The 14,064-nt window shown below is 36.8% G+C and overlaps 2 protein-coding genes across 7 annotated transcripts in view; one reads left to right on the forward strand and one right to left on the reverse strand.

The window, feature by feature from the left end:
- Positions 1 to 7,949, forward strand: part of CLOCK (clock circadian regulator) — a 156,819-nt gene extending 148,870 nt beyond the window's left edge. For 4 of the 6 annotated variants that reach the window (XM_080640200.1, XM_080640205.1, XM_080640201.1 and 1 more), the window contains 2 exons: positions 939 to 1,206; positions 3,142 to 5,323. In XM_080640200.1, coding sequence (XP_080496326.1) covers positions 939 to 1,206; positions 3,142 to 3,321 — 448 coding nt within the window. In that variant the 3' untranslated portion in view covers positions 3,322 to 5,323. Of the gene's footprint in view, positions 1 to 938; positions 1,207 to 3,141 lie in introns of all 6 variants that reach the window. The other 2 variants (XM_080640203.1, XM_080640204.1) reach the window with 1 other exon arrangement.
- Positions 7,950 to 11,973: 4,024 nt separating this feature from the next.
- TMEM165 (transmembrane protein 165) overlaps positions 11,974 to 14,064 on the reverse strand; it is a 30,707-nt gene continuing 28,616 nt past the window's right edge. The window contains exon 6 of the mRNA XM_080640288.1: positions 11,974 to 13,081. Within this exon, the coding sequence (XP_080496414.1) occupies positions 13,005 to 13,081 (77 nt within the window). The 3' untranslated portion in view covers positions 11,974 to 13,004. The remainder of the gene's footprint in view (positions 13,082 to 14,064) is intronic.

Here is a 14,064-nt window from a genome sequence, read left to right on the forward strand (position 1 = left end):
CAAACCGGCTAGGGCTGCAGCACACTTTTATATAACTTTTATGACAGGCTTTGTGTCACTGAAACTTTTATTATTTTAATACAGATACTGGTGAGTTTTCATATAGTAACAATGGTTAGGGTGTACACTACCATAGTTTGTTTTGAAATAAAAGTAGCTTGCCTTTCTTGAGTTTGTTTAGTACTATACTAAGTGCTCAAAACATTATTTTATTTAATTCTTATTTTTTAAAAATGTGTTAGGGTCTTTTAATTTGTAGGTAAGAAAAAAAGTGAGTTTATAATACTTTGGTCAAGAGCCTGTAGCTAGTTAAAGGGGAGGTGAAGAAGGTGTTCTGAATTCAAGCCTCAATGTTTGATTTCAAACCCCAAGTGTTTAAACATATACTACACAAAACTTTTGTGGGCAATTCAAGAAAGTAATCTATGATATCTTTTAGTGGGAATAGCTGACTTAGAAACAAAACTTTTGAAGAAATGCCATTTTCTTATATTTGGAAGCTTTAATATTAGAATCTCTATAATCTTAAAACTTTTTTTAAAATATGTTTTTATTGATTTCAGAGAGAGGAGGGGAGAGGGAGAGAGAGATAGAAACGTCAATGATGAGAGAGAATCATTGATCGGCTGTCTCCTGAATGCCCCCAATGGAGATCGAGCCTGAAACCCTGGCATGTGCCCTGCCAGGGAATCAACTGTGGCCTCCTGGTTCATAAGTCAAAGCTCAACCACTAAGCAACACCGGCCAGGCTATATACACATATTGTTTTACTGGTATCTCCAAACGGATCTGTAAAAACATGAAACAAAATTGAAACATACAGCTTTAAAAAACTAAGTTGGCAGTATCATTGGGTATATCTTAGAGAAGCATTCAGCCACTGCCTTTTGTAATGCATGTTTTTTGTACTTCTGATTCCCCTTTTCTTCCTCTTTCAGATTTTCTCAAGGTCAGCAACTTGTGACCAAATTAGTAACTGCTCCCGTAGCTTGTGGGGCGGTCATGGTACCTAGCACCATGCTTATGGGTCAGGTGGTGACTGCCTACCCTACTTTTGCTGCACAACAGCAGCAGTCACAGACATTGTCAGTCACGCAGCAGCAGCAGCAGCAGCAGCAGCAGCAGAGTTCCCAGGAGCAGCAGCTCACATCAGCTCAGCAACCGTCTCAGGCTCAGCTGACGCAACCACCACAGCAGTTTTTACAGGTAATTCTCCCAAACCTCTTTACTTTTATATAATGAAATGAGGCGTTAAGTGAACACTTTTATAAGCGATCTGAAAAAATGCATAGGAGCTAATTGTGCAAGTTAAATTTCTGTAAGACAAAGTTTGTCTGGTTGGCTATATGTTTTTCCCTGTTCAGTCCTTCAGAGATTTAGCCCTGCCATGGACATACCCAATTATTTAAACTGCTGGATAGAATAAGGGGCTACTACCTGCCCATATCAAGACACTTTATATAGACCCTTCTCTGGCTAGAGTTTCTGGAATTCAAGGAAAGGCACCTTTCTTTCATCTCTTATCTTTAGCAGCCCATCAAACTACTCTTTACCAGGCAGGGGCATCAAATCGGATTTTTTAAAAATTAGGCATTATCTTAAATTATTTTTTAAGATTAAGTTTTATAATGAATTTTTGATTATACATTGGTATTAGGAGAGAAATATTATGGAAGCAGTATATGTCATAGTTAAGAACTTGGGCTCTTAAGTCCTGCTGCCTTGGGATTCAGTCACTTCTGCATTACTTACTAGGGTGATAAATTAAAAGTGTATTTATGCCTGAGTATACAATATAATATTTGGCAGGTTACTTAACTTGCTAAACTTCAGTTTCCTCATCTGTAATATGGAGGTGCTATGGATGATGCATGTAAATCACTAAACATAGCATAAGGCATATTAAATTAGCTGTTGTATATGACTACCAATGATAAACACACTGACCAAAATGCAGACACACATCTCATAGGGGTGTATTAGACAGGATCTACTTCTCTAAAGGATACAGTATCCTCAGCAAGGAAATCAGGACAAGTTTCTAGCACTCTCATTGGGGGGCGCACAGCAGATGATAACATCTGGAAGTCCAGCCTTTTCTCTTCTAGCAGAGGGGGAGCCATTTTGAATATAGGCTAGGCTAGGATTGTGCTAGAGACCAATCCACGTAGACAAATCAATTTTAGAGTTATACAACATATGGTATAATTAGAAGATTTAATATTATATTGTATACTCAGGCATAAATACACTTTTAATTTATCACCCTACGAGTTCAAATATAATTCCTAACCTTGTGATGTGGAAAACTAAACAGATAGTTACCTAAGTCTCTCTCAAGTCATACATAGTTCCTTAAACCTATACTGCAGCTATTAATGACTGGCTCACTTACTGTTGTAAATGCATTATTAATTAGAATTTATAGCAAGCTATAAAGTATTATGGGGATAGATAACCAAGGAGAATTAAGTAAAAGCTTAAAAAAGGAGAGGGTCTTGCCTTAAGACCTCAGTCTTCTAAGTCTATCAGAATGAGGGCCCTTAAAAGAATGAACATTCTCTTATCCCCCACTGAAAAAAGCATTCCAAAGTAAGATCAGCAATACCCTTCAGAGATACACTCATATGTAAATTGTAAATACTATACAATTTGGCTTTTCTCACATATAATACCTAGTTCTAAAATGTACCTCTGTTGTAATCCTGTAGGGCTCATGAATGTACTGGGTTCTTTATCTTACAAAAGCTTTTGTTAATGTGTTCTGGCCAGGTAGCTCAATTGGTTAGAGTATTGTCCCAATACCCCAAGGTTCTGGGTTCGATTCCCGGTCAGAGCACATATAAGAATCAACCAATGAATGCATAAATAAGTAAAACAACAAATTGATATTTCTTTTCTCTCTTTAAAAAAAAAAAAAGTTTTTCTTAATAACAAAGACAGAAAGCAAATTGTCCAGATCTTTGGCAAAGCTTAATAGTTCTTAAGGTTCAGGATCTATCCGTGTGCTTGCAAGTGTCCTTCATTTGTAGTGGTGACTGCCTTTTCATTGTCCCAATGAAAAGTGGAAAACTTAAGGAAATCTTAATGTATACAGAATAGTGGGGGTAAAGCAATGCTGCATAATACATTTGTTGTTAGACTTCTAGGTTGCTTCACGGGAACCCTTCAGCTCAGCTTATCCTCTCTGCTGCGTTTCCACTACAACAGAGCACTTTCCCTCAATCACATCACCAGCAACACCAGTCTCAGCAGCAACAGCAACTGAGCCGGCACAGGACTGACGCTTTGACGGATCCTTCCAAGGTTCAACCGCAGTAGCACACGTCTCCTCTCTGACCTCACGGGAGGAAGGGTTGGCCCATAAAGAGTTGCTCAGATGATCTGAGGATTAGGAGGAAAAGTTCTAGTAGATTCATGAGATATGCAGTATTGAGTATTCTAATTCCTCGAATTAGTTAGCAGGGAAAATGCTGCCTAGTGCTGCAGATGTACATTCAATACCCGCCAGCAGGAAATGACCATAGGGCCATAGCCAATTCTGACAGTGTTTTAATTGCCCAGATATTTTTTGATGAAAAAAAGAGTATATTGCCAAATGTAGAAGCTCAGCTAAAGAAATATGACCTCCAGTGAATCAGAAAGGCACTAACAATGTTAGTAACTTTTAGTGGTTCTGTGCCTGTTTTCAAGTGTTACAGAGGACACACCACTGCCACATCAGGGGTTTGCTTACAATGATGCCATGAAGACAGTGCAGTCGACCCAGTAGGCCCTCTTCCCAAGCCCGTCTCCCTTCTCAGATAATGATGGAATCGCAATTTCAGAATGTTGTGTGGATTCAAATTCTCTATGTACAGATGCTGTAAAAATATTATGTATATGTCTGGATAAAAGGAAAGAAAGCAAAACATTTTGTATGCTGCATGAAAGCATTATCTCCTCCTTAAAGGTATGAATACATTTCCTTAGATTCTGATGCCATGTGCAAACTAATACATCCTTTGTTTTCCCTTTTGTTTACAACACGATAGTGTTCTATTCACTTTTCCGGGGCACAAGTCTTTTGTTCATACTTGGCTGTGATGTCACAGTTTGTTCAGTGAGGTATGATGTGCTGCTGGGAATGGATTTTTTTCAGGTTAAATGATTGAAATAACAGGATTTTCAAGTTACTCAGAAGTATCCTTCATTTCATTATTTTTCAATAATGTTTGAAAATAGGATTTGCACTGCTTTATTTTAGAAGGTTGGGAGTTTTGATCACATATTTTGATATAGTTCATAGTTGGAAATAGTTGAGTAAATGGTTTGTAACAAGCCTGAAAGAAATTTCATGAATGTTTCAGTTATAGGAGTAAAATTTGCACGCAAAACATTTTAGGCACTTTTTAACATTCTCACTGGTGGGAATTTTAACTTTTAGGATTTGTTGGAATCTTTTTATTATCCTTCACAATTTCAATGTTTCTTTTAGTCAGAAATGATTCAGGGTTATTTGAGGGGGAAAAAAACCCATAGTGCCTTGATTTTGATTCAGGTGATAACTCACCATCTTGAACTCATTGTCTGGTTTCAGTAGCAGTTTTGAAACCTTAGTACATTTTTAATAGCATGTGAGTGTCCGTGCCATTATTCTCCTAAGTTCCTATGAAGACTGCTTTGAATCTCTTGGCTGGAGATACAAATAATTTAGAAATAAAAAATGACATACTAACACTATCAGAGTCATCACTGTAATTGCAAATTGTTTTTCCTAAATCAGCAACTTCCTTTAAAGCTGAAATAAGTAGTCATTGAAGAATTACCAGTAAATATTTGCTCAATATGATTCTTACAAAGAAAAAGGTGTAGGAATTTGCTTTGCCTTCACTACAACATTAGAATATTGGAACTCACATGCTTTCTAAACATGAACTAAGATTTCATTTGGCAATATCATATTCCAAAGGTAATAAATTCCAACAAAAATTATATTCATAAAAACATTTTATATATTCTATGGTACTAATAATTAAATTTACAACTGTAGAGCAAAGGAAAATATCTTACTAGTATATCAAAAATTATTACTGTGGAAAAGGAAGACAGCAAGCTGTAATAAATAAAAATTGACCTGAAAAGAAAATGTATAACAGAATTGAGGTTGTTCAACAGAAAAGGTTTTGAGCAATGAAAATAACCTAATACAGAATTGCTAGATAAAGGAGTCAGAGGAACTCTAAGACAGTTCTTCAGACTTTTCTGTCTTCAGCTTTGCTATTATCCTTAAGGGATATATTGTTTTTCTGTAGAAGAGTATACCTGGCCACACTTAAATTAGAAAATGTTGAAAACAAAAACAACCAAAGAAAGTTGGTACCTACCCTTCTATAAAAGAAGTGTCATTAGATACCAATCAATAATTAACATATCAAGGAGCTCCTCTCCTAGCTAAATGATCATCCAGAAGAGATTTCTGACTCATGAATGTCAAGGATAGTTGTCAGAATATGTGTGTACTTGAGCCTATATACAACACCAAAATTGATGTTGTAAATATGGCAACAGTATTATTCTCTCCCCTTTCAAATTGCCTATGTTAACCTTATCATGCCATTCCATATAGTGAGTTGTGCCTCTTTCATTCATTGGTGATATCTAGTGATAATGGATTTAGCTAATAAAATATATGAAAAACTATTATATTAAGGTATATCCTCCAAATATCACACTTAAAAGAAAGATGGTGGACCATGAGTACTGTGTACTTAGATGAACAAAAAGCAAAGCCTAGGCACTAATTTTGCATTTATAATTACTGTTGTTTCTGACAGTTCACTTTTTTCTGCTTAGAATTGATTACTAAATTTAAAGAAGCAACTAGCTGCTTTCCTCTGCTGTCAGCAGACATTGCTGTGTTGGAAGAGCTAGTAAGCACCAGCTGCCTCTTAGCTCCTTTAACTGTTCCTCCTGCTTCTCTTGGACTTGGATTGCAGACCTGTCCCTGCCCCCTCCCCCATGAATGGAGACTTGACTTTCTAATGAAGATTCAGCAGTTGCCTGTTCTTCCTTAATTTCTGTAGCCAGTGTTGTTGATTAAAATACTAAATTTAAGTCATAAAAAAACAACACAGAAAATAGGAACACCTAACTACTTAAAAATCATCTTTCCTCTGCTTTACTCTGTCATTTTTTCTTTTAAAAAACACATTTTGTTCTGGGTGGCACTTTTTAGATAAGAAACTACTAAAGATCAGGCACATTGTTAGCTGTTGTGCAGTTGTTATCTTGCTTTGGCTTGCTGTGGCACTGCGTGAGTCGGTACAGTTCTAACAACAAGTGAAGACTACAAGGACTAATAAAATTGCTGCTGGAGTATGGCAACCCCGAGCATCTACACTCAAAAGTACTCTATTTTTTTAGTGGAAAATATATGCAGAAAAGCAGATATAGCGGATGGGGGTAGCATTCAGTAAGTCCTACAGTTCAGTCTCCAAACTTCGACTTGAAGGGGTAATTTCAGTCCTGTGCTCTGCTTTGTCACTTAAATCTGGCTTAGGAATGTACTAGTAATAGGACAATGCCAGTGTCTTTGAACGGTTATAGAATACTGTGTGGAAGAGTGAAATGGTAATTTGGATTCTTCAGAAGTGCTGTAGTTGCTGGACTGCTTGCCGTTGGTTAAGCGCACTGAAGCAGTGCAGCTCTGTAAAGGAGGGAGATGAATCCTTAGATAGGGGTCCTACAGATAGGTGAAAGTACTTTTGAACTGGATATTACTCGACGTATTTTAAAATGTTTCCACTACATTGTGGTAAACTTTTTAAAAAGTGAAATGCAAATAGCATTTTACTCTGGTAGTATTCATTTTTTCTTTTTCTATGTTTTTTTGGTGATTGAAAGTTTGTTGATGAACATTTGTGTTAAACTCATTCAAATCTATAACCTTTCCAATATCTGTGTCCCTGTCCATAGCCCCTTGGGAGTCAATGTTGGAAGGTGTAAACACTGGATATTACTATTGCTGAGTGAGTCTAGCCAGAAGTAAACTGATTGGAAAAGAAACAGCACAACGGCTCCTGCCATTTTAATAGTGATTCGAGAAAGAGAACCTGTTAAGGTTGTTTGGGTTGGGTGAGCATTCTTCTGAAAGGAGCTTCTGAAGTAATTGCAAAGGAAAAGAGTCGACTATTTTTATAGCATATTTAATATATTTGTACATAACTATGAATATAGTAGGAACCACCCTCCACATGCCTCCCACCTTTTCTAATTTCCTCCCCCTTTGCCATAGCACTAGTATAGCCTCGTCCGCATGGGTAATGTGCCTACTGTCAGCCTACCAAAAGATAGTGCTGCTGCTTTCTGAGACAGGTGAGAAGACCCAACTCTCATGCCTGGGGATCCTTTATGTAGGAATAGCACACACTTAAAACAACATACCACAGTCTAAAAGCATCATTTTTAAATATAACAAGCACTTTATTGCAATTATTCATTTTGATAAAGTTTATCTTAGGCATTACCATTTCTAAAGGATCCCCAAATCATCACTTAGGTGAAATTTTAAAATGACCCATTTCTGAGAAATGTTTAGATCCAGTGAACCGTAGTAGGTTTATGGGAGTGATTTCAAGGTAGCCAAATGTACTTGATTTTGTTTTGAATGTGGTGGAGTTGAGATTGTTGATGCTAGTTCCATTTAGACACTATTGTAAACCTATCTTGCCTATTGTGTGGACACCAAAAGAGCCTGTTTATTTTCAAAAGTCTAGGAAAATTGCATCAGTGTGAATAAATGTATAGAACTAACCTAAAAATGATTGTTAGTAATATTTTAGACTACAGTCATTTCAAGAATTATTCTGGGTGTTTTCAATGTGCTCTGAAATGTTGGCATGTCATTTCAGCGTTCCCATTTGAATTGCTCTTGTAATATTTTTGCACAAAAAGGACTACTTTGGTTGAAGAAAAGAAAAATGTGTAATTTGGTCTTATTTTAATGACTTCTGTGGAAACACTGGGGATGAATTTTGTTGGTTATAATTCAGGATACTTAACAGTATTGAACAGCTCACAAGAAATTAAACAAAAGTGGATTTTAAAGATTAAAACACTTTCTTCCCATGTGACTGTTTTGCATATTTCCCCCACATGTCATAATTTAACACTACATTCCTTGTTTTTCTTAAATAAAATACTTTGCAGGTTGTTTTGAGTATTTAACATATTTTGTAAGCTGCCTGGGTTTTCCTAAGGAAACGATCTTTAAGAAATAGAATATAGTTTATGAAGAGATTAAGTGAAATTCCATCACCACCACCAGCAAACACTGAGGTGCTGTGTTAAGTGACAATCAAAATAGTGAGTATTTACAGAAGAATTTAGAGTGGTTTTAAAGAAGAAATTGCTTTGTAAGCAGTTCTCTGGGTTTCTTGAATAAAAATGGCTAAACGTATTTATTTATATTTTTAAATATCTGTGTGTTCTGTTTTCTATCAGTGATTTCAGTGTCATGTATTTAATTTGTGGTTTGTTGTGTTTTGCCTTGTACTCTTTATACTAGAGAACTGGCTCTTCTAATGTGGGCACAGTCTCTAGCCCTCCGAGGACTCTACCTGGGCATCCAAATCTGTTCTACTGCAGGACAGCAGTGGGAGGGCCCACATCCAGGTGCCTCTGCACTGCCCTCCTGTGCTCAACTTAAGAGAAAAGTAAAGGTAACTCCTTTCAAATTTGCTTCATAGAGCTCCAACCTTTTTCTAGTTTTATGTCCTGCCTTTTCCATGTGGGGGACACTTTTTATGATTACAGCCAAAGGCCAGTATGACAGAACCAATGGCACACATTGCCTGTTTTGCCCACTTGGGAAATGTTAGTAAAACGGTCAGCATCTTCGAATGGCCTCTACTATCATATCTATATGAAAGTCCATTTAAAGTCTTTAATACAGGTGGGAAAATGTATCCACACTGCAAACTCTTCTACGAAAAAATGTTTGCTGTCTATAGTGTAATGTTCCTTGGTCCTTTAAAAACAATAACAAAACCTCCATGCACAGCACTGCTCAGTAAAGCAGTGTTTGAACATTTGAGGCCTAGACATTTGAGGATACTTCTGGCTGGAATGTATTGGAACAGAATTCTCTAGGTTCCCACAGGTCAGGTACAGGAGATACTGTCTAACTTTTGGGATCCCTTAGAGAATGGTCATTAAAGAAAGCTGGATTTTATGATGTAAAATATGTTCCTTAACTCCGAGAGTTCAATTGAAGATGTGATGTTTTCAAATGTATGCTTTTAAATTTCTGAGGAAACAAACTGTGACATCGCTTTAAAAACAACATTCAGATGTTTCATAATAGATGTTTTTGAGTTGGCCTGTACTGGTACAAATTCACTGCTGGCAATGGTTGTGCCAGAACTGGTGTTAAAATATGTAGGAAAAGCTATATTATCTTCAAGTTGATGTATTATATAGCTAGACAATCATCAAGCAAAAAAAAGAAATTGGCCAGGAAATGTCCTTTTATTTTTTCAATAGCTATGAACAGCTGCAACTTAGACCTTTCTAAAATAATTTTGAAAACTATCTTACTGTGGTGTAAGTTGGGGAAGAATCTCTGTATGGCACTTGCATATTTACTCTGTGTAAAGATTGAAGCCCAAAGATGAGTTAAATTCAGTGCTGTATTGAAACCAGTTAGTGCAAAAAAAAAAAAAGTTTTATCTTTGTAAATTTTTAATTGTTAACACCAGTTGGTAGCTGTAAAAACACACCGAATTCTTTCTAATGTTCTGTGTGCTACATTGCTGTCCTTACTGCTTGGTTCTTGGTTTTAAATACAATTTAGATTGTAGCCTAACATTCTTACTTCTGAAAGGGTGGCGCTATAAATGGCTGATATTGACATAGAATACCTCTTTTTCCTACAGCAAACATTGAACTGAAATCCAAATTGATTTATAAAAAACAAGACTGACATTTTCCAGGTATTGTCTTTAGCTCAAATCCTAAATTTCACAGAAGCAAGGAGGGATAATGAATGGTTTCAACGGTGCTGAACCTATCTGTGGAAATATTATATAAAATGTGGATCATTCTGTCACCCATTTAATATTGCCATTTTAATTTGGTGTTACAATTGTTTACACTCGTTTTTCAAAGCTATCCTTTCAGAGGTAAAAATGTGTTACTAGTCTACATTCTCTCAGGCCTCTCGCTATATGATCATTTTTCCAGGTTATGATGTGCAGTTTTTAAAACTACATGTAATATTATAATGCTCTTTCTCATATTCTCGTAATGTATTCAGAACCGAAAATTACAGCAAAAGAGCCAAGCAGTAGCATTGTTGTTGTGTTTTTTTTTTGTAAATGTAAAAAAATTAGGTCCAGACTTTGTTTCCTTATTCAATCTTAAAAATAAAAAAATACCTCAGTACTGTTTTCAGTATCACCTGCATTTCTCAAAAAATAACACCTGCTTTATGTGGCACTTAACTTGTAAAAATTACATTATTTTGGATTTTAAAGAGAAGAGTATTAAATACTTTTAAATCACTACCAATGAAATTTTTCTTTTATTCAGCAATGGAGTCTACCTACATTCATTTCTACTTTGCAGCTTAGATCTGAGCTACCAAATTCAGTAATGTCCTGTTACAAGATTGTGGTGCCTCAGAAAGCTATGCTGTTATTCACATGTTAAGCTAATCCTAAAAACCAGGCTGCCTGCATTGCCAAATTTGGGCTATGATGATACAAGCTGCTAACAAGGGATTATCTTTCTGTTCTTGGAAAGATCACTTGTTCTGTTTAATGATCTAAGGCAGTATTGGGTATCTACTGCAGAGAATGATGGTGCTGTCTAGGGACAACCTGAAATTCCTTTATAGTACTTTAGTCTAATTAGCGGACATTATTTTCTACCTTTGTAAGGAGTTCTCTACCTACCATAAAGTTTGAAAACATGACTTTTTCATCAGTATGTGCTGCTACTTTTTAGCTGGCAGCTACTTTTAGCGCTCTTCTCAGTAGCAGTTAGCTGTCTTCCCCACAAAGTTACAAGTGCAGAATGGTTGCTGCATTGACACTGCTACTGCTGGGTGATTCTTTTATATGCCAGATTAGATTCTTTCTAAATCTCTTCAAGTTACAAATGTACTATCTACTGTGGACTTTTGTAGTAGCTCAAGTCACACAAGGAATATGTGGGAGTTTCTCTAGAACTGTTCTTTGGGTTTAAAGAGGCGATTAATGGCAATGTTACTGCATATCCTATATAATAAAGAGGGAATATGCTAATTGACCCTCACACTGTAAGATGGCTGTTCCCACAGCCAATAAGGAGGGAATATGCTAATTGACTGCCCCACCCTCAAAGATGGTGGTGCCCAGTCCCCTCAGCCCCGTGGTGGCAGGCAGGCCTGGACGCTCCACGCGCCTGCCTCCAGAGTCCCCCCAGCCTCCAAGGGCCACCCGAGGCTTGCGCTGCTGCAGTGGCAGCAGTAGAGGTGTGATGGGGCGTCACCATCCTCTGATTGCCGGGTCACCTCCAGCCCCTGAGGGCTCCCAGACTGTGAGGGGGCAGGCCAGGCTGAGGGACCCCCCCCTCCAGTGCATGAATTTTCATTCACTGGGCCTCTAGTGGTAATATAACACATCAGGCTGGGAGAAAGCAGTTCTGCTGCTTGGATGGAACAGAGTTAGTCAAGTTAGAAAATACACGACAGTGAGAGCGCCATGATTAAGGGTTCTAGAATGAAACTGATTTGACTCCCTAGTCAAGGTTATCATGTAACCTTGGGTGAACTCTTTTAACCTTAAATCAGTACCTACCATCTCATAGAACTATGTGAGGGTTAAGTAAGAGTGCTTTAGAACCATGTGTGGCCTGTTATTTTATATCAACTTAAGAAACTGGTCTATAATTCCCAATACTTAGATAACTACAAAGTTATAAACTTGTATAACAAAAGGGAAAACAAGCACTGGTCATACCACTTTTATTTACATTTTATCTGTTACATTGTTTATTCAATATAGAAAAAATATGAATACACTCATAGTATTCTCCTTTAATTTGGTAATTCCACATTGTCAAATATTGACTCTTTTATATTGGGTTTTCTACCCAATTTTTAAAAAAGGAAGAATGGCCTGGCAAACAATTCTTGTCATGTTATTGAAATAACAGTACAGTTGTCCTTTGGTGTCGGAGGGGTTTGGTTCCAGGACCCCTCCCCTCAACCCCAGGGACGCTCAAGTCTCATACAAAATGGTGGAGTATTTTCATGTAACCTACTCATATCTCCTTTAGATCACTTCTAGATTATAATACCTCATACAATATAAATGCTACGTAAATAGTTGATATACTCTATTTAGGGAATAATGACAGGAAAAGTCTGTACATATTCAGTACAGACACAACCTATCATTGCAGGCCTAACTACAGAATATACATCAGCAACAATGTAACATTTTTTCAAGTATTTTTGATCAGTGGTTGGTTGAATCACTGGATATGGAACCTGTGGAAGAGCTGACTAATACACTTTCCTTGCTCTTTTTTTTTCCTTCTTTAAACAACCTAATTTTGAAAAGACAGAATTTAATGGCTGCTTACTGGCTTGGAGGAAAAATTCTAAGATAAACATCTTAAAGCACCTCAGTGATTCAGGGGGAAAAGTATGTATTCCTTATAAACGAGTCAGTGCTGAAAAAGGAAATCAAATGGTAGACCCCACTGCACAATGGTTCTCTATATACTGCCCCCCACCAAAAGCAAAAAGAATCCTTAAAACAAAGACCATATTGACATGATTATCCTAGAGAAAAGAAAAATCCACACTTAGACATCAAGTTTCTTTTAAAAATCCATGTTGCAAATAGAATCAATGATTATTTCTTTCGGACATCATAATAACTCATTGCTATAAAATACAGTATTTTCCATCACTGTTAGTTTCAATGTACACTATGTACATAAACACAAGAGTTACATGAATAAAGAGCTTGTTAAAAACCAGAATCGGGACTTATAAATAGTGCAGAAAATGCGAATGCCAAAAATACGATGCCTCCTATGATTGTCACTGCAAGAGAAGAGAAAAGAGTTAAATAATGCAAAATTCCTCTGAGGAAGCCAAGATGTTGCCCATTATTTTTCCAGTCAAGTAAATTAACCTTAAAAACAAATTAGAAAGCTTAGACCAGTGGTTCCCAACCTTCTTTTGGCCATGCCCCACCTAAGCATCTCTAAAATCCTGATGCCCCCCTGTGACATATAATTCTTATTATTCAAAAAGTGAACTCCTATTCACGTGGAGGAAGCCCTAAAAGGCCATTAACTTGGTCTAAACAAGCTTCCAAAGAACATAGCATTCATGAAAGAGAAAATAAAAAGGACAGCTGAAGTACTGAGGAAGAAATCACTAAGAAATTGTTAAAAAAAAATAATATGAAGTGATAGGAGAAAATAGCAAAATTCCAAAACAGAACTGAAATGCATAAATATGTCACTATATATGTATATACTGTATATGAGGCCCCAAGGACCATAAGAAATGCAAAAACATTCACTGTTAATAACTCATTCTTGAACTGCCCCCCTGTGGGGTATGTGCCCCACAATGGGAACCACTGGCTTAGACCCCATATCCATAGCAAAGAAACAATTCACATGCCTGACTTTGAATAGTAAGAATTAGTGTCTTCTCCAGCACTGCTGTGAGAAATGATAGAATTGTATTGACAAGCAACTGAACTCATCTTAAAACCCAGTTATAAAAGAGCACATCCAACAACTTCTGGCTAGCAAAGAACCATCTTTTGGGCCTGCCAAGTATGTATGAAATTTTCAACAGAATCAGTAAATACAGTTTTTACCTATGGTTCCCAATCTTGTAAGACATATTTTTAGGCCCAAAAGTTCTCCTAATTCCACATGATGACTGTTTTACTGCAAATTAATCTTAATAAAAAGCTACCATGAATCCAGTAATGCTTATGGATGAATTTGTATTTTACATCTACACATGTGACAAACAGTCCATGTTTGCAAAAGTAGGGGCAACAC

Source organism: Plecotus auritus (assembly GCF_963455305.1).
Source record: "Plecotus auritus genome assembly, chromosome: 1".
In the NCBI taxonomy this organism is placed as follows: Eukaryota; Metazoa; Chordata; class Mammalia; order Chiroptera; family Vespertilionidae; genus Plecotus; species Plecotus auritus.